General features: G+C 44.1%; 1 protein-coding gene and 1 long non-coding RNA gene across 5 annotated transcripts in view; one reads left to right on the top strand and one right to left on the bottom strand.

The window, feature by feature from the left end:
- The first annotated feature begins 1,235 nt into the window (after positions 1-1,235).
- LOC142827061 (uncharacterized) lies at positions 1,236-26,211 on the top strand. Its single transcript, XR_012901437.1, has 3 exons — positions 1,236-1,693; positions 21,584-21,643; positions 26,113-26,211. It is a non-coding gene; the product is annotated as an uncharacterized LOC142827061 (long non-coding RNA).
- Positions 14,003-27,148, bottom strand: part of CYP7A1 (cytochrome P450 family 7 subfamily A member 1) — a 42,951-nt gene continuing 29,805 nt past the window's right edge. For 3 of the 4 annotated variants that reach the window (XM_075920657.1, XM_075920658.1, XM_025180008.2), the window contains 5 exons: positions 25,252-25,492; positions 21,016-21,617; positions 19,480-19,610; positions 16,870-17,045; positions 14,003-15,884 (listed from right to left, as the gene is read on the bottom strand). In XM_075920657.1, coding sequence (XP_075776772.1) covers positions 15,585-15,884; positions 16,870-17,045; positions 19,480-19,610; positions 21,016-21,617; positions 25,252-25,308 — 1,266 coding nt within the window. In that variant the 5' untranslated portion in view covers positions 25,309-25,492 and the 3' untranslated portion in view covers positions 14,003-15,584. The remainder of the gene's footprint in view (positions 15,885-16,869; positions 17,046-19,479; positions 19,611-21,015; positions 21,618-25,251; positions 25,493-27,148) is intronic. The other variant, XM_075920659.1, reaches the window with a different exon arrangement.

The following is a 27,148-nucleotide window of genomic DNA, read 5'->3' as shown; positions in this document are numbered from 1 at the left end:
CCTGCAGGGGCACAGGCATCCCAGGGGGGAGTCCTGCTACCCCCACATCCTGGGGACAAGCAGGCATGGGAAGGTGCTGTCCAGGCCAGTAGCCTGCGGGTGGGAGGGGGGGGGGCGACATGCCAGGTCCACGAGTGGCAGTGTCCTACAGGGAGAGAACTTGTATCCCTGCCCTCTTGAGAAGAGGGGAGAGGGTTTTGGGAGAGATGTGTGTGAGCTTGCCAGGGAGGGTGCTTCCAGGGTCCCCTCTACTTCCTCCCTGTCCCAGCAGGGTACCTTGGCAGGGGACCAGTGACCTCCACCTTGCCACACTTGCCCAGGAGAGGATGCTGCCCCGAGAGTGTGGGTATGCCCATGTGCCGTGTGCAGCACTGCTGCGTGTGTGTCTCCCTGACCCCATCCTCCTCAGTGGTGGTTTGTGGTGGGAAGTTGTCCCACCACAGAGTTGGGAGTAAGGCAGGCCTGTGCAGGAACCCTATGAGCAGGAGCACAAAAGTTCCTGTGTGGCAGCCTCATTGTGGCGGTCTGCTCTGCACTGGTGCTCCATGTGCACATGCTGCTGTGTGATCCCCAGACCCAGAAAACCAGGTGAGGCGTGGGCAGCCCCTTGCTGCCTACCACTTTCCCCCACTTATGTCTAGGGAAAGTAATGGAACTCACCTGATGGTCCTTCCCCAGCATCATCCGAGTCCTAGGGCACATCCTGAGGTGAGGGGACAGCTTCAGGGACAGGCTGAACTCCTGGCTGGAGGGCATGGTGTCTTAAAGAAGAATACGAGAACTGAAAGGGAGCTCGAGAGGTCATTGAGTCCAGTCCCCTGCTTTCCCAGCAGGGCCAAACACCATCTAGATAATCTCTGACGGTGTCTGTCTAACCTGATCTTAAATATCTTCAGAAATGGAAATTCCACAACCTTCTTAGGCAACTTATTCCAGTGTTTAACCACCCTGACAGGTAGGAAGTTTTTCCTAATGTCCAGCCTAAACCTCCCTTGCTGCAGTTTAAGCCCATTGTCCTGTCATCAGAGGTCAAGGAAAACAATTCTTCTCCCTCTTCCTTGTGACACCCTGTAGTGGGGCAGGTCTCCACCCCACTACCAGAAGGGAGAAAATACCTCTCCGGAAGCCATTTTGGGTGCAGTATAGCCCCGCCCAGTCACCTGACTGGAAGGCAAGGGGCGGGGCTAGGACTATAAAAAGCCTGGCTGTGAGCTCAGTCAAGGCCCAGCCTCCAAGGGAGACAGGGGCCTGTCCTGGGCTCTCTGACCTGGAGGCTGAGGCCACCCACAACTGCCTTCCACACAGCCAGGGAAGATGGCCCAGCCAGGGCCGCTGAGGCCTGGCCAAGCCAGCTAGCAGAGCTACCCTCTGACCCAGAGGAACCCGGGGCTCTGCTGGTGCCTGGTGAACTTGAGGACCTGCCTGAGACGGAGGTCCTGCTTAAGCCCTGAGGCCTATGGACACCCAGAGACCCTAATGTCCTGCCCGAGCTAGAGGACCAACAGACTGACGGGGATCCTGAGGGCTTGCCGGAGCTGGTGGACCGGCTTGAACCCTGATACCTGCTGGGACCCTGGGGCCTTGCAAACCTGCTGGACGTTGCAGGGTTCCAACCCACTGAAGCCTGGATTGGGCCGCCCGGATCCTGCTGGGATGACGCTGACCTCGGCTCCCTAGCCTGCTAAAGAAACAGGTACCTGCGAAGGGGGAGATGGGGTAGCATGGGCTGAGAGCAGCCATAGGCCAGGAAGTTGCAGGCTGGAGCCCTGCTGAGCCCGTAGCAGCTGCACTGCTGCATTCAGGGACCCTGAGCCAGGGTGCAGTGGAGTTGGTGGGCCTGCGACCCCCTGCTACCCTCTAACCGGGTGGCAGTCTCCCCCTTACCACTGCTGTAGGTGTGCTACCTGCCCAGCTCCTGAACTAGGAACTTCTACAAACCTGTGTTTGCAGCCACGCCTTGCATCAGGGCCTGGCCGCCGTTTGCTGCCCCGCCCTCAGTTAGGGCCGGGGTTTGCTTACTGTGTTGGTTGGCCCTCCCTGAGCTAGGGCTGGGCCGGCAGTTTGTGTCTGCTTGCGGCCATGCCTTGCACTAGGGCCTGGCCGCCATTTTGCTGCCCTGCCCATAACGGTGAGTCAAGAGACTTGTTTATACGGAGAACTTCTTCCCCAGTGGCCCGGACCTGAAGCAAGGCCGGGCCCCTGAACTACTGCCTCTCAGCCCAACCTGAAACAAGGCTGGGAATAGACTCCCAGACTCGGACTATTTTAAGGCACGGTAGGGCCATAGGGCGGACTAGCCGCCCACTGCTTTGGGGCGGAAGATCCGCCTCCTGAAGGCCTACTGACCTACAACCAAGCAGCCCCCGGAAGGGGGGGAAGCGTAGAGGCTGTTGTGGGCACTGCCGGAGGGCAGTGTCTTGAAAAGGATCCTGCCAGCCGAGCTAATTCGCAGAGCCAATGGCAGGTGGCGCTGAGGCAGTCAGTGTACCCCACTACATACCCTTTTAGATACTTGAAAACCACTCTGTCTTCTCCTTTCCAAACTAAATAAGCACAATTCTTTCAGTCTTCCCTCACAGCTCATGTTCTCTAGACCTTTAATCATTCTTGTTGCTCTTCTCTGGAACTTCTCCAATTTCTCCATCTTTCTTGAAATGTGGTGCCCAGAACTGGACATAATGTTCCAGTTGAAGCCTAACGAGCACAGAGTAGAGCTGAAGAATGACTTCTTGTGTCTTGCTCACAACACTTCTGTTACTGGATCCCAGAATCATGTTTGCATTTTTTTTTTTTTGCAACAGTGTCACACTGTTGACTCATATTTAGCTTATGGTTCTCTACACCTCTAGATCCCTTTCTTCAGTACTCTTTCCTAGACAGTTGCTTCCCATTCTGTATGTGTGAAACTGATTGTTCCTTCCTAAGTGGTGTCATTCTTGCAGTCAATCTGAAACAACTTATTCATACCCAGGAAAACAGTGTTTGGCTTATATTTTAGCAGAAAATTCTTGTTTTTGGCACCCACAAATATAGTAGACAGCTCACAATGCAGATTATCAATAAGATCCCTGCCCCAAGATATTCACAAACTAATTGCAAAAATGCCACAAAGAGAGAGGTAAGAAGAGAGCAGGATGTGGTTGGGGGAGTACACACAGGGTTACAGAAATAAATTCACATGGTTCTGTGATGGGTAGCCAGAGCTGGACTCCTCCTCTTCCTCCTCCAGAATCTTCTCCTCCTTCTTCGCCTCCACAGCCCCATCCTCCAGGAGGCTGATGACAGACATCTCCCACCCAGAGTCCACAACAGGGGCTGGGGGTGAATCTTCCCCCGCCCTCCCAAGATGCAGTGGAGCTGGTCAAATTCGAAGGTCTGGGGAGGTGCCCCAGAGTGGGAGTTGCACTTCCTGGCCTTGGTATAGTCCTGCCTGAGCTCCTTCACCTTTGCCCGCACCTGCTTCTGGGTGCAGCTGTGGCCTTTCTGGCCCAGGCTCTCGGCCATCTGGCCATAGATATCAGCATTCCTGCCTCTTGTGTAGAAATCCTCGAGGTCTGCCTCCTCCCCCCAGGTCTCTGAGATCCAGGATCTCTGCACCAAACCAAGATGGTGCCCTCCTCTTTCGCCCTTGGGCAGGGGCTTCAGAGGTGGCTTCCAGTTCCCTTGTAGCCATGGAGGACTCAGTGGGCACACCGGGATCACTCATGGCAGCCTGGAAGGCAGAACAAGCAGCTGGTGTGTGGCACAGAACTAGCAGAGCTTTCCTTGTGCCACAAGCTCTTACCCCTGAGGCTGCATGTTTAAGGGCTGCAGAGAAAGGGGAACTATAGAGTTCTGATGAGCGTGGACAGGGTGGCTACCAGGGCACCTATGAGAATCCCTGGAGGGCACGTATTTTAAAATAACCACAGTTGCGCTGTCTACACACACAGGAGTAGGAGTTATTCCTCATGAAATGAGGAATATGGAATTCGGTATAAGAAGCCCGTTATTTCAGTATTTTGAAATAATGGGCTTGCTGTGTAGATGCTCACTTTTGTTATTTTGAAATAACATGAGTTATTGCAAAATAATGCTGCTGTGTACACATGCCCAAAATGTGTACATGCTGAGTGCACAGCTTCAAATCCAACATGGCATCCAGAGAAACTAAGACATTTGAAAGGCAAATCAAAGTTGGCCTAGGCATGCTGTACCTGACTAACAGAAATGGACAGTCTTCTCCATAGAATGACCCCCCTCCATACAGAAAACACACAGCTGGGAATCAGTTAAACCCTATACAGGGCTAGAATAGACATCCCTTACTCCCTTATTATTTTAACTGCTGGAATAAAGATTTTATGCCTAATAGAGATCACAAGCTTCAGAGGGTTAGCCGAGTTAGTCTGTAACTGGAAAAAACTTAAAAAACAATGAATAGTCTAGCAGCACCTTAAAGACTAACAAAACATGTATGGTACATAGATGGTATCATGAGCTTTCGTGGGTACAACCCACTTCTTCAGATGACTGGAGTATTAGAAGTCCAGATCCAAGAATAAATAAGAGAAGTTGGGGGGGGGGGGGGGGCGGGCAGGGAGAGAGGAGAGAAAAAAGAAAAAACAGTGAATTAGAGTGTTCAAGTTACAAGAGACTGATAAGAACAATTAGCACCTCTATAAGTGCCCGTTGGTTGGTTAAGTCATTAGGATGTGGAAGGTAGTATGAGAGCCAGCCAATATCTTTATTCATTCCTCTCTGATAAGAATCAAACTTGTAAATGAAGTTAAGGTCCAACCCTTTCCTGTATATTTGGCTTGTGGAATTGGCCTGAAACAACACAGAGACTTTGAGATCCATTAATGAGTACCAGGGCATGTTAAAGTGTTCTCCAACAGGTTTCTCTGTATTGCTTTTTTGAATATCTGATTTGTGTCCATTAATTCTTTCCTGTAGAGACTGTCTAGTTTGGCCAATATACATGGCAGAGAAGCATTGCTGGCATTTGATGGCATAGACCACATTAGTGGATGTGCTGTTAAATGAGCCCCTGATGTAGTGGCTGATGTAGTGGTTGGGTCCAGTGATGAAATCACTTGTGTAGATGTGTGGACAGAGTTGGCACTGGGGTGTGTCGCTTTCCCTCTCCCTCTGCTTCTGTGCTCTGATGTAGTGGACAGTGGAGACTACCAGAAAAGCAGTCCCTCTTATCCGCAGCCCCTCTTATCCGCAGCTGCCCAGCCCTAGCCAAAGCCTTAGCAGCAGGGGCCCAACTCTGACTTCTGCCCTGAAGAATCCTGTATTGGGATATGTAAAAACTAATTGGTCTGAACTAATAGGTCTGAATTGGTTGTTCAGGAGTCAGACAGCATTATCCTTTGAACATGCCATTTCCTTTTGTTTTATAGTTTGGGAAGATAGATTAAGGGTCCAGTCGAGACCAGTATTATCCTTTGATGTATAAACATGCTCTCTGTTCTGTAGCCTAGGAAACCAGATAAGTATGGAATTGCTCTATTTTGTTATGCCTCTTGCTTATCCTCATTGGCTCTGCATAATGTATCTTTAGGACCAAATTCCTTGTAATCTCTGTAACCTGATAGTTTGTAGCTTAGGAATGTGTTGCTTTAATTAGAAATTCTGTAAATAGTAATTACGGGCAGGTATAATTGTATTAATTATTTGCTTATTAATATTAATTTTATGGGAGTTAACATTACTAAATAAGGCTTTAGGAAAAGTAGTGATAGATGTGTGAATCAACATACTAAAATAGATAAAAGGGTGTAATTGGCACCAGATTGTTGCCACTCACACGTTGTGTTGAACGTCCGAGGTAAACATGCGTAGGCAATAAAGCAGTTCCTGTTACTCCATCTGCTCCTGGGTTGCCTGTTTGTTTTCTAACATAATGCATACTGGAGGTCAGCTTGACTACTCTTCCAAACCTCAGCTTGCTCCCAGCCTGAATCTGACGTCCACACATACAGACCTGCAGGGGGCAGCCGTGCAAAATGTATTTCGTGGGCAGTGGAATTCAGCCCTGTAGTTTTCCTTTTTGTAGATTTACTCTAACATACGAATTCTTAAGTGGGAAATGTAATGAGGTTTTTGAGCCATGCTGCAGTTTCTTAAAAAGCAGTATTGCTAAAAGCATGCGGTCTAGCTTTATCTTGTTCACCTCAACTAGGGTGGCCATCAAGGTACCTCAAGAATAATGGACAGTTGCATTTAGCGCATAGGGGGCCCAGGGCAGAGGGATGTGAGGGGTTCAGGAGCCATGGCGGGGCCCGAACTGATGGGGGGGGGGGGGAAGGGATGAGTGTGGGAAGGAGGGACAAGGGAGCTATTTTAGGAGGGCAGAGGGAGTCTGCAGCTGCACATACTGTCACAGTTGCTCTTCTTCCTCTTCCTCTGACTCTCAGAGTGAGGGGAAAGTTCACAGCCTGCTACATTCCTCCTCTGCCCTCCCTTCAGTAGCTGGGAGCCAGGGAAGGCACAAGCTGAGCACTTTCTCCTCACTCCTTGATAGTCAGGGGTAGAGGAAGAAGACCTAGTATGTGCAGCTGTAGCCCCCCCTCTCCCGGGTATCAAGGATGGGTGCTAGGGGCTGAGGCAGCCCCATATAGTGTGGGGGAAAGGGGACACGCACACCCCCAGCCAGCCCACTTTCACCTACCTGGCTACCTGCTACTTAGTAGCCCTCCCCGGGAGCCCAGCTCGACTGGGAGCAACTGCAGCCGAGTACTCCAACTGGCTGGCTTCTTGCTGGAGTGCCACACCAGAGTACACCAGCTTACTTTCACCTCTGGTCTCAAGAGAACAATAGACAACATAAAGCTGTCCTGTTTCATATCAATAGAGGACAGAGAACAGAATAAAAAAAACCAAGACTGTCCTCTATAAAAGAGGACAAATGACCACCCTAACACTAGCTGAATCTCAATATGCTTTATGGAGTCAAATATTTGGGTGTTATATCATCATACTCTGCTTCCAAAGCAAGAGGGATTTTGTGATTTGGCAAATCCTGGTGGCAGATGTGGAATAATGAAGTGAGGCCTTTGCAATATTGTTCACCTTTCTGAACCCAATCCAACTGATGTTCCATGGAAACTGGGAGCTCCAAAGACTGGAGAGACCTTGAATGACAGGGCACCAACTCTGTGGCAGCATTCCCTAGCATGTACCACATCACTCGCAGATTACTCATTTCAGTTAGAGCAATGTTAACTTGGGGAGGTCTCCTTCTGTAATTTGAACCATGCCCAGGTCTCATAAGGTGACATCAATTGGCAAGAGAAACCTTCCAAGAAGATTTAGAAGGGTAGCCATGTTAGTCTGTAACTGAAATTTTTTTTAAAAAACAGCGAATAGTCCCGCAGCACCTTAGACTAACAAAACATGTAGATGGTAACATGAGCTTTTATGGGCACACCCCATGCATCTGAAGAAGTGGGTTGTACCCATGAAAGTTCATGATACCATCTACCTTTTTGTGTTAGTCTTTAAAGTGCTGCAAGACTATTCACTGTCTTTTAAGTTCTTCCAAGAAGAGTCCACCCTAGCTTTTTATCATGGGATGGAAGGAGTGAGAGGAAAATAAAAGGCAATTTATAGAGAGCAGGTGGGTGAGGTGATATATTTTATTGGACCACCTTCTGTTGTTGAAAGTCAAGCGTACCCAGAGTTCTTCTTCAGGTCTAGGTAACGTAGTCAGCATGCCATAGCCAGGCTATGTCTACACAGCTTCCCTCTTCTGCAAAAGTCTATGCAAATGAACTGCAGATTAGCATATTGCCATGCTTCATTTGCCTAATTAATTAAGAGTTGTTTTTGTGCAAGAGGTTTTTGTGAAAAAGGTGCCATCTACACAGCACCTTTTTGCACAAAACCCCCTCTTCCACAAGAGCCATTCTTCCTGGAAAAATGAGGAAGAATAGCTCTTGTGCAGAGGGTGTTCTTGCACAAAAAGGCACTGTGTAGATGGCGCCTTTTTGTGCAAAAACCTCTTGCACAAAAATGGCTCCTAATTAATAATGCAAATGAAGCGTGGCAATATGCTAATCTGCACTTCATTTGCATAGGCTTTTGCGGCAGAGGGAAGCTGTGTAGATGTAGCCCCAGATAAAGATGGAGGGGACCATTCAAGGTGAAGTGGAACCAGAGCCTCCCTATGGATAGATCTTGATTTGCAGCATTGCCTCTAAATCCCACAACGATCTCAGTAGAATCTCAGTGGGCAAAACTCCTGCCACTTCCCCATGTGGTGAGTGGGAAGGATGGATAGACCAGTCCAGCTCCCATTCAGTCAGGCTACGTCTACATTGTAGATTTCTTGCGCAAAAAGCCTTTAGCACAAGTGTTTTTGCGCAAAAACTTATTGCACAAGAGCACGTCTACACCTCAAAGCACATCACAAAAGCAATGTGCTTTTGCACAAGAGTGTCCACACTGCACAGATGCTCTTGTGCAAGAAAGCTCTGGCCATTCACAATGCTTTTTCCCATAGGGGTTTCTTGCACAAACCCCTGCAGAACATCCACACTTGCTTTTTTGTGTAAGAACTCGTGCACAAAAAGAGTTATGCCTCGTAAAGGAGGTTTACCTACACCAGAAAAAGCCCTCTGTTCTGCCATTTTACTGATAATTTACTTGCGCAAAAGTGCATTTGAGGTATGGACGCTCCACAGGTTTTTACGCCAAAACATCCGTTTTTGTGCAAAAACCTTGCAGTGTAGATATAGCCTCAGACACTGATTTTTATTGCTTGCTTTTCTCAACATGGAAATTTCCTTTGTTTGCTTGCTTCTTTTCAAAGAAAACGTTACAAATCTAACTATGTGGCTTGCCATGGGCTGAGTGCTGCTGTCACTAGCTGAGTTACAGTATCAGTGGTTCACAGAGATGGCCTTAATATACCTGTCTTCAAGCAAAAGTTGTTTTGACAGAAGAGCCTTGTAAAAAAAGTTACCATGGGTTAGGTAAACACAAAGAATGAATCCAGGCCAATTGGTGTACATCAGCACAGCTCTATTGCTTTCACTGGTGCTATTCTGATTTACACCAGCTGAGGATCTGGTCTGAGGTTACTATTGTCTACTGATTGCAAAACTTTTTGCAATGTGTAATTTAGATAAAAACCAACAATTTGGTGCTCACTTTATTAAATACTATTTAACAGAACAATATCTAGGGAAACATAGGCTCCTCTAGTATAGAACAGCATTTCCCCTCACTGTCTTTAACAAGATATTCGTGTTAAAGACAGTGACACCATTATTCTAAAATTATTAATTTCTCTTCTGGAGTCCATATAGCAGGAGTCTGGTAAGGGGTTACAAAATTTTAAATCGATAACTCATTCTTTGAAATCCAGCCCAAATCAGCAGTGAAATAAAGTTATCTTCTAATGTCTGTTCAGTGACCTACGTTAAGAGTTCTCAACCCTGGTCCTCATGCACGCTGTAGTTTTGGTGTATGCATGCATCACAAAGTGTAGGTATAACATGGTTACAGTATGACTGTATATAACCTTTCATGTACATGTATCCTTACTGGCACTTGTTTAAAGATGTGATTTTAAATTAGTTGAGTGTCTAAAGGAAGTTAAATTAAATCACTATAAATCAAATTTAAATCTAAGTACAGGTTGAACCTCTCTAGTCCAGCACCCTTGGGACTTGACCGGTGCTGAACCAAAGAATTTGACAAAACACAGGAAGTCAATATTGTCTAGTACAGGGGTGGGCAATAGACCTCTCGCAGGCCAGATTCAGCCCTCCAAGCCACTGGATCTATCCTGCAGATGTTCCTCCTGGGACCCTCAGGCATGCAGCATCCACTGTTTTAAGCTCAAGGCTGCTCCATATTCTCTACTCCAGAGGGAGGGGAAGGCTTCAAGTGATCTCCCCACACCCAGCCCAATCCTCAGCTCCTATTTGTTGGAATCAACTGGCCAATAGGAACTGCCCCTAGCCAATATCTCATCTCCTATGGGCCAGAAACAGCCAGCCAACAGGAGCTGAGAGATTGGCCTGGGATGTGGGGACAGTGCAAGTCTCTCCCATCCTGGAGCTGAGATCCATGTGGAGGGAGCATTTTCAATTTTTCAGTTCAGGGAGTCTGCATTTTCAATGCTCTGGGGTGTAGCAGGCAGAGACCCCAGCCTGCCTTGGGGATGCAGCAGGGCTGCTGGCTGGGAGATGCTTAGGTAAGTGCTTCCCAGCCAAAGCCTGCCTCTGGAACCCCTGTCCCTCCCACACCCCCAACTCCATCCCCAAGTCACCTTCCAAACCCTCTGCACCCCCTCCCTGCCCTAGATCACAACTCCCTCCCAGACACTGCACCCCCCCTTCTCCCAGGCCAGAATCCTCTCCTGCTCTCCTCCCTCCCTGCCCTTACACCTCAATTGCCTGACCCAGGCCACAACCCTCTCTTTCACCCAAACCTCACACTGTCTCCTGCAACCCAGTCCTTTACCCCATACGCCCTTCTTCTCCCAACCTCCATCCTAGACCCCGCACTTTCCCCACAGAAAACTGCAGCCTTTGAACACTTTCCAAAATCTTCAAGTGCCCCCCCACCAAAAATTAGTGCCCACCCCCGGTCTAGCAGCATTGTTAACACTTCCACTGTTTACTGGGTTCTTAGATGACATTTAGGGGTAAAATAGAGCTAAATAAGAGCACAGAACACTGAGAGCCAGGACTGGTGGCTGCTAACAAACTTTGTTTGTGGGAAACTTGGCCACACTCATAAGTGGACATCTGTCCAAGTAAAAATCATGCCAGCCCAAGGATGTTCCCTGACCAGATGGTGCCAGATTAGAGAGGTTCAACCTGTAACAACATTCATACAGATTTATGCACTAGTTTAACTGTGACACTGCTGCCAGACAGAGTTGGCAGCAACAAGCGTGGGATTCACTATCTAGGGGTTCCTTAAGTCAACAATACCCCACAAAAACTGGTTCAAGGCCCCCCCCCCCAATGATCTGGGATAATGACACTCCACCCGCTGGGTACCACTAAGAGGCACTACTTTCCCTTTCACAAGAATCAGAGGGTAGCATACTATAATATGATTAACTCAGCATTAATTCGGGAAATTGCCACATGTAGGGTTCATAAACATAAATCATGAGCCCCAAAGGCCCACCCCAAGTAAGCTGGGCAGTGCCCTTTACCATCAGGCTCTCAGCTCAAGCAGCCCCAAAGTCCCTCCAACATACCCATCTCTTCACTGCATCCCATTCACTGTTGCCATCCTTGGTCAGTCAACCCCAGAGTTCAGAAGTCCATCGGCATCGTTCACCTCCCAGTTTGGGTTGCAAGGGGCTAAGGAGGCACATATGCCGTTGCTCAGGCACTTACCAGCCGTCCTGTGGGCCACACCACTCCTTGCTAGCCACCCTGCTGGCCATACCACCTCTCACCATATGTCTTCAGGGCCTCCCTGTACTTCAGCTCTTAGTGAGTTCAGCTGTTAGTGGGGGAACCTCACGGCTGGTGCACACTAGACACTCTTTTTGCATCTGAAACACTATCCCAAAATAGATCTCATAGTAAGACCTAGGCATCAGTGACTTAAGCTCGGTAGCCTGCAACAAGACTCCCAATTGAATCTAAGTTACCAGCCATAGGTAGCCCAAGGCCCCCTGACCGCCTGCTGGCCCAATTGTCACTGTTATCTGGTTTTTGTCTAGCATCCAGGGCCATTGTTATTCCAGCACCTCTGGAGGCCCTGGAGCCTTTGAAGACAGAGTTTCACTCTCAAGGATTCTCTCTCCCAAGGATGTCAGAGGCAGTAGGGGGGGGAGAGAGAAAGAGAGGGGAGCGGTTTCTGTCTGGCTACACCCCTCCCCATTCGTACCATGAATAGGAATATAATTAAACAAAAAAGACCATTTTAAAATAATGTTGGCCAAAATAGCTAAGCTCTTGTGAGAGCCTGAAAGTTTGTCTCAGTCTAGAGTTTTATTTAACAATCCAATTTTTAAAACAAAGTTCATGGTTACAGTAATAAGAGATGATTGCAAAGTCACCGCTTCTAAAGGTTATGGGAGCTCTAGCTGTGCCCTCTCAACTGTTTCAGCCCCAGTGCCAGTGGATCTGGATTTTAAAATAATTCTGTTATACATTCCAGGCCTTCTTTTCTTTCCGTGCTTTATATGTTATGGGAATGCATTTTTAGAGCAGTTATTATCTAAAATACAGTATTGCTACCCCTTTGGATCAGACTGGGGAACCAAGTTGGTGGTGCTGTGAGTTGTTCCAGATAGGAGAAACTGGTGAGTCAGGTATTTCTTTGCAAATAAACACAATTGTGTCAATTTGCAAAGAATTGCAAAGCCCTATTTGCCTGAACACAGAAGGACTTGATCAATGGGTGACAGTGTCCATGTTCTCAGGTCCAGGCCTTTTTCAGTCAGCACCAACCCAAAGCCTCTCTCTAGGGCCACACACTGTGCTTCCACGTTGTACCTGCTTAGCTTTCTTTCAGTTTTTCTCTCTCTGTCCTGCTTTTACACACACATCCATTTTCCCAAATAAACATCTGCTACATACACTTCTGCACAGCCTTTACCCAAACAATGCAATGGCCAGCAAATACCCTCTACCAATAGTTCCTATTCCTGAGTGACCGCACATATGCGTTGGATTAGGTAACATGGCTATTTAATTGACTCACAGCCACCTTCAAGGGCACTGCTTAAACACGACTTATGACAACAATGTTGTAACCCAAGCCACAACTGGAAAAAATAAAATAAAGAGCACACACACCTAAAGCACATAGTTACAACCATTTTAATTGGAATTATATATTTTTAAAAGTACAACTCAAATTATTTCCATCACAAATGTTATGAAAGTTGAAAGGAAGCACTTTCCGAGCTAGTTTTTTAAAAATACATAGTAACAGCAATTTTAGCTTTCGACTCAGTATCAAACATGTAAATAGTATATTTAACGCAGTCTTTGCAATGCTTTACTCAAGCAGCTGTTCACTTTCCTTGGAGTCCCAGCTGCTGATACTCTGGTGCCAATTTGCATATGAGTGGTCTCTGTGTATTCTGTCTGTTAAGGACCTATCCAAAGCTCACTGAAAACAATCACCATCTTTCCACTGGCTTCAGTGAGCTCTGAGAAAGTCCCTACATGGGGAACATGAGTTCTCTTAAGTGCTAGAGAAGCACCAGCAGGCAGATTTAAGAGTCAGGCCTGAGATATGAAATGGCGAGGTTGCTTATAACTGAACTGTTACCTAAACGGCTAAATGTCAATATGCATTCAACGGTTGATTGCCTCTGTGGCCCCATCCCCTTCCTCAAACCCCAGGCAGGACTGTTTATTGGGGAAGGTACCCAGAAGGAGGAGAGAAGTCATAAGAACTGGCAAGCTGGAAAAGAATTTGAAGGACTAAAGGAAAGGTACATCAACCTCCCATGTATATTACTCATGCATATTATCCAGAAAGGAAAATACACACTGGGCTATGATACTTTAATTCACACTCCTTCTGTACAATGTGAAATTCCTGAAAGGGGGCAGACATGGCATGGGGAACCCCTCCTAGCTCTCTCCAGTGGAGTTTCACTACAAGAAGTGGCAAGAAGGGGAAAATTACTAGGTCCACAGAGCTAATACAGGCCTTTGTGCCTCTTGTAGCTTCTTTACAACCAGCAAAGTTTAGGACTAAAATCAATATCCATTCTACAACCTGCAGACCCTGCATCTAACCCCCCTTCCCTCCCCCCTGCCCATGAAATTCTAGGAGAAAATCCTTATGTTCTCCTTCCCACAGGTATCTGTGAGAAGTCGTCAGGTAGGCCAACATTAGCAATTGTTTAACACCTGCAAGTTAGTTTTCAAAAGTACAAATGAATTGAAAGTAGCATGTTAAGCCACAAAGTGCTGCTGAAAAGGCCTCTAAATTAAAGGGGATAGGAGAAGGAATATGGAGGCTGAATGTACCAGGGGACCTGGAATACATTAATTTGCTGTTATTTTTACTGTATCAGTATATTTATATATTAATGTAACAATATATTGAAAACTGTATAGGAAGTGTTTCTTAGTCTTTCCTCATGCTTTTTGTCTCCTACTTTTCATAGTGGAAGAATATGCTGCATACCATATTCCACAGCCTCCCCTAACTTCAGAACATTGATTCTTTAAAATGACCTTTTAAAGAGGAAAAGAGCCATTCAGTAAAAACAGCAAGGCCTGCCAGGGTGTGAATGAGTAGTCTAGTATTACATTTCTATTGCACGCAGTGTGGGAGCAGCAGTGTACAGTAAAATACATAATAGATCAATACAATTTACAAAACTGTGAAATAATCCATATTTTAAAGTTACAACCTTGTCAGCTACAATAAGAAATTAAAATATATTTACATTGTACATATAATGAGAGGAAGTGATGAAGTGCCATTTTTTGCTTTTACCAGTTCTCTTCTGAAAATGAAAAGTGAGTAAGTAATATTAGACAAAACATGGGTAATAAATAATTAAAAATAGCAGAACTTTTTTCTTTTTCTTTGTCCAAGAATATTTAAAATAAAGGCTAGTGATATGGGAAGCAGATGGAAAAATCTACAGCACATTTAGGACTCAATCCAAGATTCCTTACTTAGGATTACCTCATACTAGATGCAATGGAATTTTTGCCTGAATATGGAGTATGGAAATGGCTGAGAGCTCTTTATATGATCTCTTCTTGGACAGAGGGTTCCTCTCATAAGTAAAGGCTGCAAGATCAGACCTTCAGTCCCTGAAAACATGCAAGGAATGGGGAAAGACCAATTGGAGATTAGAGTATTGTTTGTTCGTTTAATTGACAAAACTGCCTCTAATACCATGAAGAAATGTCCTTAAAAATTAATCCAAATTTAATTGGTCTTGGTTGATATCAAACACCCAGTGTCTGGAACACAGCAAGGAACATAATTGTATGGAAAAGCAAAACAAATCATGGTTGAACCCAATACTTTATGACTTTGGACTGTCGAAAAATTAAGGAATCACTGACAACTGCGAGAAGCATCTCCATCAGCCAATATGATTTATGCCCAGGCAATCAGAATTTCGGGAAAAGAGTCTCACACCAGGAATACAGCACAAGTTGGCACAGTTTCACTAAAACGTGAAATAGTTTGTAGGTTTCCTCAAAAATTTTGCTAGTTTTTCCATGAAAACATAAAGCATTTCCACAAAACAAAAATACCTGCCACTATACAGCAAAAATGTTACAATAATGGAAAAAGACATTTCATTTGCAAATATGGCAAAATTTTGTTTACAAGAAAATATGGAAAATTATTTAACTTAAAGGGCAACATTTTTACTCTGTTCACAGGGAGAAGTTGAGATTGCTGGCAGAAAAAAAAAAGTATGCCAGATTCCCCAATACAAAAATCTCAGTTTGCATGTGAAAACCCTGGTGAAAGGAAAAACCACCATTTCTCTAGCCCCTACCAGCATTGTGTGTTGTTCACATTGTAGTACATTAGCATTGTGGTATAATCTGGGGTTTTTAAATCAGTGGATAATCCTGATACTGATTTTCCCTTATAGGTGAAAATGTTTTATATATTCACAGACATTTTAATCTGTACTTGAAATCAATGTCATTAGTTGGTTGTAAAATACCCAACCCTGCTCGGGATTGGTCTAAAGACGGACAAGCCACGTTTTTGTCAAGAAGCTCAATTTCAAAGTATGAAAGTACCAAAATCAAAAACTGTTTGATTTCATGGACAGCAAATAATCTTCCAGGACATTTTGCTATTCCTGTTCCAAATGGCATGTAATAATATCTTAACTTGTGACCGTTGCGATAGAAGTTAGTCTTTTCTTCTCCAGTTTCATCGAGATAGCGATTGTACTTGAATGTCTGTAACAAAAGTTGAATTTCTGTTAGCGCCAGATTGTGCATTAAGGAAGGGAGGGGAGGGTGTGCCACCACAATGACACCACGCCTCCTGGGAAGAGCAGCCAATGCACAGTATGCTTCTGCTCTGTGGCTGGCCATGCCTCCAGTCCTCCAAACCCTTTTGGGAGAGGTTAACTCCTGCAAGCAGCAGGCCCTTCAAAATGAGCAGCTCTTGCACTTGGTGTGGCAGAGTACCAGACCTTGTAGAGGAGCACCAACATTAGAAAACTTTTTTGCCTTTTACCAACTCACACAAACAAAAATGAGAAACATGTATCCAAACTGGAAGACAGTCCCTTTTCCCTCAGTACAGGGTGAGCCTCTCTAGTCTGACACTATCTGGTTTGGTAACATCCATGGCCCAGCATGATTTTAGTTAGTCCACTTGTGTGTGTAGACAAAGTTTGTTTACAGACACCAGTCCTGGCTCTCAGTGTTCTGTGATGTTATTTAGCTCTAACTTTACTTCTACATGTCTTCTGAGACATTAGCAGTGGAAGTGTAGGTAATGCTGCCAGACAATATTGACCACTTGTGGTCTGTCAAATCCTCTTGTTTGGCACTATTCAGATCCCAAGGGTGCCGGACTATAGGGGTTCAACCTGTACCACAATATGTCCTCAAGGATTCCTTCTTCTCTTGTCCTCACTTGACATAACACAGCATGGTGCTTTCTCTGCCTGAGGAAGGCTAAAGAGAGCTTACTTTAAACCTCTCAGCCTTAAATTTTTGCTCAGCCAAAATGTTTGCTGCCGAGTGAAGCAAAGCCAGTGCTGATTTTGCTGACTCCATGGCATTCCCAGCCTTGTCTGTTCAGGGAGTTATCAGGCATCAATCCAGGATCTGTATGGTAGAGTGAAGCACCAACCCCAGGGGCACGTAGGTCATAGTAGGCAGTTACCAATCACCCTGTTCCAGGAGATGTTATGTAATTTTAATTACTCACCAAGGGGTCAGGATAGATGTCTGGATCAAAGTGCAGCAGCTGAGGATAAAGAGCTACAACGTCATCTTTTCGGATGTTGTAAGAGTCATTATCCAAGTGCAAAGTGAAATCCTCGTTAGCAACCCTGACAGTCATGGATGCACTGGACAGCCTCATGGCTTCCTTGATAATACTATCTGTAGAGAGAGAAAAAGAAAACAGTTAACATGAAAAGAATCTAGGTACCATATCACCTGGGGGAGGTGCACAGACTAAATTGGCTGTAATCTTCTATAACACCAAATATTAAGAGAAGGAAAATGCTAACACAAATAGAGATAAGAGAACTGCATAAGAGGTTAATATAGAGAATTTTCCTAAATTTTGTCTTCTACATTTCATTTGATGTGGAATCTATCCAGTGGCGGGAGGGATTATAGAGGCTCTCAGAGGATCTTCTCTATCTCTAATTCTATCCTTCTAGTTTAAAGAAGTACTAATAACTTATTCATAAATTCATAGACTTAATGGACCAAAAAGACCATCAGTGATCATGGTGACCTCCTGTAAATTACAGGCCACAGAATTTCATCCACCACTTCTGCAATAGGCCCATAAACTTTGGTTGTGTTCCTGAAATCCTCGAATCTTGATTTAAAGATGTCAAGTTCTAGAAAATACACCATTTACTCTAGTTCAACGTAGCAAGGGACCCGGTGACCCACACTCTAGAGGAAGGCAGAAAACCCCAGGGTCTCTGACAATCTGATCAAGGAAGAACTGTAGATATGGCAATCAGTTAGACCCTGAGCGTATAGACAAGACCCACCAACAAGACATCTGGGGAAGAATTCTCTATGGTAACTCAGAGCCCTTCCCCTCTAGTGTTCCATCTCTGGCCATTGGAGATATTTGCTAGTAGCAGAAGCATATGGGCCATATCATTGTAGACACTTCATCATACCATCCACTCAATAAATATATCGAGCTCAGTCTTGAAACAAGCTAGGTTTTCTGTGCCCACAGTGCCCATTGAAAGGCTGCTCCAATACTTCACTGCTCTGGTGGTCAGAGTGATGATTCACTGTTACCATGGGAAGGGTCTCTGGATGAACCAGAGAAGAAGCTAAGAGGGATTCCAACGCCAAGGTGTGACACAGACAGAAGTACAGGGAACAGGGATAGAAAATGACCTAGTGGGCAAGAATAAGTACCAGACTTTAGGCAACATATATGATCTCTGGATCAGGACACAGTGGAATAAAGTTAGCCCAGGCTCTTCTACCCCCACTCTCTTGGGTCTGCTAGGCAGAGCAGCCCTCTAGCCACTAGACCAAGTGGCCATGACTTTTGGCCACTGCTTTGCTTTTGGCAGTTGTCACTTGTGCCCTACACTACAGTTCATGACTTTCAAGAGGTAAGAACATAAGCATGGCCATGCCATCTCAGACAAATAGTCCATTGAGCCTAGTATCCTGTCTTCTGACAGTGGCCAATGCCAGATGCTTCAATGGGAATGAACAGAACAGGACAATCATCAAGATATCCATCCTCTGTTCTCCAATCCCAGCATCTGCCAGACAGAGGCTTAGGGTCACCACAACATCCCTTATCCTTTTGGCTAATAGCCATTGATGGAACTGTTTTCCACAAACTTATCTAAGTTCTTTTTTTGAATCCTACTTTTGTCCTTCAGAGCATCCACTGGCAATGAGTTCCACAAGTTGGCTGTGCTTTATGTGAAGTAGTTCCTTTTATTTGTTCTAAACCGATTGCCTGTTAGTTTCATTGGGTGACCCTGGTAGCTTTTCTTGCTGAGCCATCCCTAGGCTCTTTGTTTTCTCTTATTAACCTGTTTCCAGTGTTTGTACATTCAGTTTGGTCTGCAACCTTTCTATGAGTTTTTCCTCCTTGCTTGGGATGCAGGCTCTAGATAGTTTCTGCATCTTAGTCTTAAGTAATTCCAAGCCTCCTCCACATTCAGATCCTTGAGTTCTTCATCCAGTCAACTTGCCTAACTAATTATTTTAATATTTTTAACTTTTCCCTTTTGAAATCAAGGACCTTATTTGCAAATATATATTTTGTTTATCATTTCAACCTCAAAAACCAAACAATCAACTGTCCTGAATCACCCTTCCCAGGGAAACAAACAAGGAGGGAGCTGGGTAGGGAAAAAACTGATCACTTTTTAACCTCTCCCCCCCCCCAAAAAAAAAGTTCTTTAGAAGGATTAGCCTCATGGTGGAAAAGAAAATGGTTCTACAACCTGAAGTTTCAGATTGCTCAATATGCAACCCCTAACCCTACCTACAGCTCTTGCCTACCCAACCACAAAACCAAAAAAACCTTACTTCGAATTGTCTATCGATCCCAGAGGTTGTATGACATGGCACGTAAACCCATGAAATTACATGGGAAAAATGAAATTCATTTCAAACATAAGATTTTCCCCATATTACAGACATGAGGACTGCTGAAATATGTGGCCTTTGCTAACTAAGAACACAGAGTTGCTTTATTATCCTGCTGTTTGCTGGTCATTTAGCATTTCATAGAAAGTTTTTTTTATTGACTATAGATAGAACAGTATCTGAAAGTGGATGGTACTGCTGCATATGATGACCATACCTAATACTGGCATATTATCCATTTGTTTTCGATCCAAGGAGATATGTTTGCCGTCTAAAGTGATCTTTTCACCAGCACTTTCCAATGTTTTTTGCAACTCTTCAGTAGCTGCTTTCATTGCTTCTGGGCTTCTAAATCAATATACCAGAAACAAACATATTTCTTACATGTAAATACTGTACAAAATGTGTTTTAAATAACATTATTTTTTTTTCCTGTCTACAGTTTACTTTTTTTAATCCACAGATGTAACGTAGTAAAACAAAAATGCTAGGTAAGAACCCAGAGTAAAACATATTTATACTTATATTGGCAAAATCCTGGTTGCTCAGAACACTAAAAAAGTCTTCAAAGATTTGGTTCATTATTCAATTTTGAGCAAGACCAAATTAATGTGTATAAATACTGTTAAATAATGACATCTCTGTAAAGCAATGCCAAGAGTAAGGAATAAAGTGATCGTGCTTAGATTAGGAAATAGCCCCATTGCAGCTAAAAATCTAGAAATGGTGTCATAGATCATATTCCCATCATCATCTGTCCTGGTTCATAACAAGTTGAATAATTACATTCTGGGAAGGAAGGAAGGAACTCCCCATAATTTAAATTAAATAACATCCTGCACTTTCTGGTTTTTCATACAGATATCGCAGATGTTTGTAATGGATGAGATGATTTTTAAACAGATAAAAATCCTCTAGTCCCTAGTGGTGGGGGAGGGGCACAGAACTTCCATGGAAATTAATAGGCATGACCAAGGACTTCAGAATTAGAAAGTTTATCAATTTTATAGATCCCTTGTGGATCTTTGAATAAAATGTGCTATCTAAATCTAAGGCATGTAGGGAATTTGTATGTAGAGGATTTGGATGCAAAGTGAAAATAGAATAGTAGAATGGAGAATCAGGACCTATGAATCAGATCCTCAGATGGTGCAAATTGGTGTAATTTCATTAATGTTAGTGGTGCTATACCAGTATAGGCCCTGCAGATGCCTGTTATCTTTTATTCTGTAAAGCAGCCAATCCAACAGGTGGGCAGATAAACAAAAGTGTGAAATAAAATCTTGTCTATTCCAGGGAAATGATCTAAAAGTGCCCTACTGTAGCTAAAGTTGGCAGTTCTAATGTAATCAAAGGTCCCACGGCCACTGTTTAATAGCATGTTGTTTAGATATGCTCTGAAGGTTTAATTGACAGCGTTAAAAGCATTTGTGGCTACCGGAGTCTTGTTTGTACCAAGGCTCACAGCATTGAATGAGACATTTTTAGTAAATTTTTCTAATGTAGAAAAACCTTATGTGGACTATCTTATTCCCTGGACTACCTGAGAGGGGTTTCTGTGGAAAACTTACTCATGCAAGACAAAATCCTGCTGCTGCGGAAATCTGTAGGAGTTTTGCTATTGACATCACTGGGATGTGGATTTGACATTCATCCAAGAGCAGAATTTGTCCCTTAATACTGAAACAATTTTTGAGTGGCAGCGGAGCCAAGAAGTCATTTTACTTTGGAATCTGCAGACCGTGCTACTTACCTAATAAGATAGAACAAGCTCCAGAAAGTAGCAGGTATTGTGTTAGCTTGTGAAGCCCACAGTACAGCCACATGAGTTTTCGCTTTCTCCTTATCATCAAAAGTAGATAGAGTGTCATTTAAGAACATACGGAGAGTGACGAGCTCAGAGAGGTTGTTCCTTTTTCTGAGGTTCTCATGGAGCAGAGCCTCGGCCAGCTTCTCCCGAGCATTGTGGGCACTCTTGAACACATGGATAGGCACACCTGCAACAAGGGCTGGGAAGATTTTATCAAATGTCTTGAAGTTCTCAAGAGCATTTAGAATAAGTTCTCTCTGGGTTTCCCCCTGCGACAGGTGCCTGTCTTGGGATGAATTAAACTCTGTACCAAAAAGCGTTAAAAAGCCAGATTCAAACATCACACGACAACAGAACGCGTAAAGCCCTTCTGTTACCCAGTTGTTGGAATGCAGTTCACTTGTACTTGATTGTAGCATGACATATTGTAGGTTTTCCATCATAGCTTCAGTGAGGGAATTCAGGGCATTACCTTGTAGGGTTCTAATGAAAGTTTTATGCATATTTTCAGTGGTGTTTCCATCAATGCTGCCATGCCCAAAAGCCTGCCACCAAATAAATTGTACGTAAGGTAAGTGAGGATCATCACAACCTCCATAAGTAATATACTACAAGAGAAATCATAGCCAAGATAATATCTTCAAAATTTAACACAGGGACATATTGTAAGAACCATCAACTCGGCAAGTGATAATTGGCAACAAGCTTTTGTAAGTATTAAGTAAGCACACAAAAATAGTCTGATACTAATTTATTTATGAGCATGTATGATCACTTTGAATATATCTGCACATAAAATATCCATGACTGGCCTGGATCAGCTGACTCAGTCTCTCAGACTTTCAACTGCAGTACTATAAAACTGCAATATAGACATCTGGGCTCAGGCTGAAACCTGGGCTCTCGAACGCTCCCCTTGTGGGGGTCTCAGAGTCTGGGCTCCAACCCAAGTCTGAGGCTGCATCTAGACTGGCATGATTTTCCGGAAATGCTTTTAACGGAAAAGTTTTCCGTTAAAAGCATTTTCGGAACAGAGCGTCTTTTTGCGGAAAAGCGTCCGTGCCAATCTAGACATGCTTTTCCGCAAAAAAGCCCTGATCGCCATTTTTGCAATCGGGGCTTTTTTGCGGAAAAGAAATCTGAGCTGTCTACACTGGCCCTTTTGCGCAAAAGCTTTGTGCAAAAGGGAATTTTGCCTGAACAGGAGCAGAATAGTATTTCCGCAAGAAGCACTGATTTCTTACAGTAGGAAGTCAGTGCTTTTGCGGAAATTCAAGCGGCCAGTGTAGACAGCTGGCAAGTTTTTCAGGAAAAGCAGCTGATTTTCTGGAAAAACTGGCCAGTCTAGACACAGCCTGAATGTCTACACTACAGTTATATAGCCCCATAACCCAAGCCATGCAAGCCTGAGTCAGCTGACTTCAGCCAGCCTAGGGTGTTTTATTGTAGGATAGACATATCTTTAGGGCTTCATCCAATTCCCGTTGGGATTCTTTTCACTGACTTCAGTAAGAGTTTGACTGGGCCCTTAAATTACCAGTTTTTAAAGGGTTAGGGCCAAATTCTCCAAAGTGCTAAGCACCTCCTAAGAGGAGCTGAGTGCCCTCAACTTCCATTGACGCTCAAATGAGTGAACACACTCTGCAGCTTGTGAGATAGAGATCTTACTACATGAAATCACTGACAGAAAATGAAATTAAGCTGCAGTTGAGGTTAAAGGTAAAAAAATTACAAGGATTTTACAAGGATATCGTATTTGTACTCCAAACAAGCATTACAACCCCAGGAAAGTGAGGAAGTTTTATTAAAAATAAAACTAGACGTGTTAAGATTCACAGTTAAAGCGCCCAAGTAACCTTAGCTCTTCCATGTAGTGAAACCATGCAGTAGTCACATAAGTAGGACACTATCAAATTCATGGTCCATTTTGATCAATTGCATAGTCATAGGATTTCAAAAATAATAAATTTCATGATTTCAACTAGGGCTAGGGTGACCAGATGTCCTGATTTTATAAGGACAGTCCTGATGTCTCGGGTGTTGTCTTATATAGGCATTTATTATCCCCCACCCATCTGTTCTGATTTCTCACACTTATTATCTGATCACCCTACCCAAGGCTCCTCCCCCACTCCACCTCTTCCCATCTCCACTCTGCCTCTGCCACTGAGAGCCCTGAATCTACCTCTCACTGCTCCCTGCCCACCCTCTCCCAAGGCCCCCTGTGCCTGACTCTCACTCCTCTCTGCCCACTCCCTAAGGTGCCCCCCGGCCCTTCGCTCACTCTTTTCTGCTCCACCTGCCTTAGGGGCTAGTGACAGGAACAGAGAGGAATAAGTGGCAGGTAGGGAGCTTTGGGAGAAGAGCTGAAGTGGGTGTGAGAAGAGGCAGAATAAGGGTGGGGCCTCTAAAGGAAGAGAGGCAGCACAATTGGAGCTTCAGGGAGAAGAGGTACATATGCATGCTGCCAAGGGTGAAGAGGCTGAGTGGGAGTAGTTTCCTGGGGACAGAGCACTGGAAGGACCAGAGTCCAGGCACCAGTTCTCCCTCCCCACTCCAATATCCTCACTTTCTCAGGAGCTTTTAGCAGCAGTACTCCAAAGGTAGGCAGTCAGACTGCCTACAGACTGAGATATGCCACATTTGGCATTTCCTGCCCTGTTTGAGGCAGCTCAGTTTTCTGAAACCTCTAGTACTTGCTGCCCATGTCCATACTCCAAACCCTGCAAGCCCATATCAGCTGGCATGGACCACTCACAGATGCCCAACTGCAGTGTATGCATCGCCTGAGATATGATTAGGGCATTTTAGTGTTTGTAGTCCAAGATAAGATTATATTATATTTTATATATGTCTATTTGCATCTCAGGGTGTCACTACAGGGCAAATAAAGTGATAAATCAATAGTGGCCAGAAGTCATTACTGTTATGTTGTTTGAAGTCCTCAGTGAAGACTTCTAGAGGTGACCCCTCTACAACTGGTGAGTGAAGAACAGTGCTATGCTAATGGGGAGAAACTTTTACTGATGGCGGTCTATGCAAGACCGACTCTGTAGATATATATGCAGAATTCCAGTGTCTAGGGCTGCTTAGTCTGAGATTGTTCACATTTGTTTTTAAAATTAGTCAATTCAATATAAATTAACAATACTGCTAACCCACTTATGCTATATTTCTGCTCTTGCATTTTTGTGATATTACATGACTATTTAGTCATTTTTGGATAACCTAAATCTGTTTGCAAAACACATTATTTATATTAAGGAATAAAATCTGACACATTGGTAGATGTGAGACAGGAGACAAGCTATTTTTCAAACAGGAAGACATACTAAAAACCTCACATATTGATTAACTAGTAGGGTGGAGCTCTGCTTCTGCCCCTGGGTCCTGTGCTTCCTGATGGATTTTTAAGATGCCTCAGAGGCTCATGGTGCCCCTCCCCCTGCCTCTTGCTTCTCTCAGAGGTGGGCGATCCCCACCTCATGAGCCATTTTCATCATAGGCCAGTCACTTGCTTAGAGGGAAAAAATCTTTCACTGTCTAAAAAGTCCCTTTTTCCCTGGTGGCAGCCCACTGAGTGTGGAGAGGGTTGGGGGGAGAACTCAGTCTCATCCACGTACTCCGGGTTCCAGCCCAGGGCCCTAGATAGCAGCCACTAATGGGGCTCTTGGCCTTATCCCCATCTAATAGCAACCTCTCCTTGGGCCATTTCCCCCAACCACTCTCACAATACTGTCTCCCTGGCTTCTTGGAGAAAATCTCTCCTAATTGCAACCTACAACTTGCCTCACTCTGTACTTCTTCTTCTTCCTCCTTCTCCTCCACTCCAGTCCATCCCTCTTCTCTTTCCTACTCCTTACCTGTGGGGAAACCTTTTATAAGGGACCAGCGGGCCCTAACTGGCTGCAGGTATCCCATTAGACTGCTGCTGCAGGCCAGCTCTTAATGAGTCCTAGGTGCCTGCCTGATTCAATTTCTGGGCAGCAGTCTCTGGCAGCCTATTGAGGGAACAGGAACTTGCCCACCCAACTGTCCATATACTTGCCTTCCATCAAACTACTGTAATCTGTTGTCTTTGGTCTGCCACACTAGATACAGTCTGACTTGACCATATTGATATTTTTCTTATTAAATATTAAAATACGTTAAAATGCTAACATCATTTCATAGAGGTACCTTTGCAGAAGCAGTGAAATGAAACTTTTTCCAGTCCAAATGTCTTCCTTGGCGCATTACTGAATGGTATGAAAAAGGGTCAGTGAGAAAATGAACATATTTTCCAGCCACTTTGCAGGTGAAAATGTGCCCATATTTCTTTTGTCTTGCTTTGAGAAATTCAAGAGGGTTGGCACCAAACTGCAAAGCGCAGCCCAGATATGGAAGTAGCCCATTTTCCACTGGCGGCTCACCTGGACGCCTACAAGTTATAAGCAAATGTGATAAATCAGAGTTATAAATTAGGACCCATCCTTCACTTCAGACAGATAAATAAGATTGTGATACCAATCTCTTTTTAACATTCAATTTCGGTTAGTATTGTAGGAAATTGCTCTCCTTTTCATAATAAATCCATGATGAGTTATATAATCTCCTAGAAAGAATGACTTTAACAGTCAACAAAAAATTTATTAGAATCCAAAAATAACAAAAATGTATTTTTTAAGCTACATCACTCTTTTACATTTGGGTAGGTTCTTTTTCACCATTTAAAATATAATGCTCTATTGATTGGATGCAGTTAAGTAACAGTGCCTTAAATAAATACTTATCGAAGCAGTTAATATTGCCTGGCATACTCCTTTTGTTGGAGTCCATCCTGGCACTTTTCGGGACCTGTTACAGAGCATGCCCAGCGCAGGAGACTCCTCTGGACAGTCTGCCAGAGCCCTACTTTGGCAGCTTTCATGGCATGATGAAAGGGACATTTATTTGATTTATCTCTTGGTTACTAGGGTGTTTTTGTGTTTGTTTTTTGTTTTTTTGTTACTTTATTTACTTTTTCCTGACAACCTGTCTGCTGATATTTCTGTCTTGCAGGTTATCTTCTGTAGGGCCCACCTCTTACAACCCATCCTGAGCTGAATACACAGAACTAGACTCTAAAAAAGACTTTTTGAACCAAATGAAAATATTCAGGAAAAGGTTAACTTTTAGAGAAACTCTTCAGTTTCACAACAAGAAATTGGAACCTGAAAATTCTGTGTGAAAAAAAATCTGTGTAGAAAAAAAAATTGAAATTCATTTTTGGGACACTAAAAGTTTATTCTGAAAATACAAAATGGTTCCTGGATGTGGATTTTGAATATGAATAGTATTTGGTTTTTACCTCTTCAGGGGAAACTCTACACAATTTTCATGGGAAAATTTAAAGACCACTTTCAAAAAATGTGTTGTGAAATTTTCTTGTTTTGTTTTACCAGCTCTTTCTTATAACATGCAAGTAGTCCCACTGGCTTCAGTGGGATTATTCAGGTAAATAAGCAATCTTCACATGAGTAAGCAGAGCTTTGCAGATTAAGGTCCAGAATGTCTGGTTTGCAATTTCTGCAAGTAAGAATCCGCACTTGCTCTCATTAAAGTCATTGGCCCAACTCCCCTTGATCTTACTGGGCATGTAACAAGGCCCTAAGCACCTGTCCCTGCTCCAGCTGAAGTCATGACAAAGGTCCTTCAATAATGCAGGTTCGGCCCATCTAGAGCCTGATCCTGGGAGTTGTTGAACACCTGATAGTTGCTTCTGTGTTCTCAATATCCCTTAGAATTGAGGATGCACAGCAATTTGGAAGAATCAGCCCCTTACTTGCTCTACCCCTTACTTGGGTCCTTAATTGCTCTGCAAATTCTAAAATAAATGACATTATCTCAAATACACATCAATTAAGAATGCATAAACCAAACTTATTATTAGCAGTTCCAATGCACAGAAAGGAGGATTTGAAGATGGCTGAACAAGCATCATGTGGATCTCAAGACACATGAAGATGGGATTATTTTATTTCGTTGGTTGGTCTTTGGGTTGTACAACTCTGTAGCACACTGAACACTGAGTCATTTGACCCCAGCAATGAAAGAG

The sequence above is a fragment of the Pelodiscus sinensis genome, chromosome 2, assembly GCF_049634645.1.
Source record: "Pelodiscus sinensis isolate JC-2024 chromosome 2, ASM4963464v1, whole genome shotgun sequence".
Classification (NCBI taxonomy): Eukaryota; Metazoa; Chordata; order Testudines; family Trionychidae; genus Pelodiscus; species Pelodiscus sinensis.
This window is presented reverse-complemented; position numbering and strand designations above follow the sequence as displayed.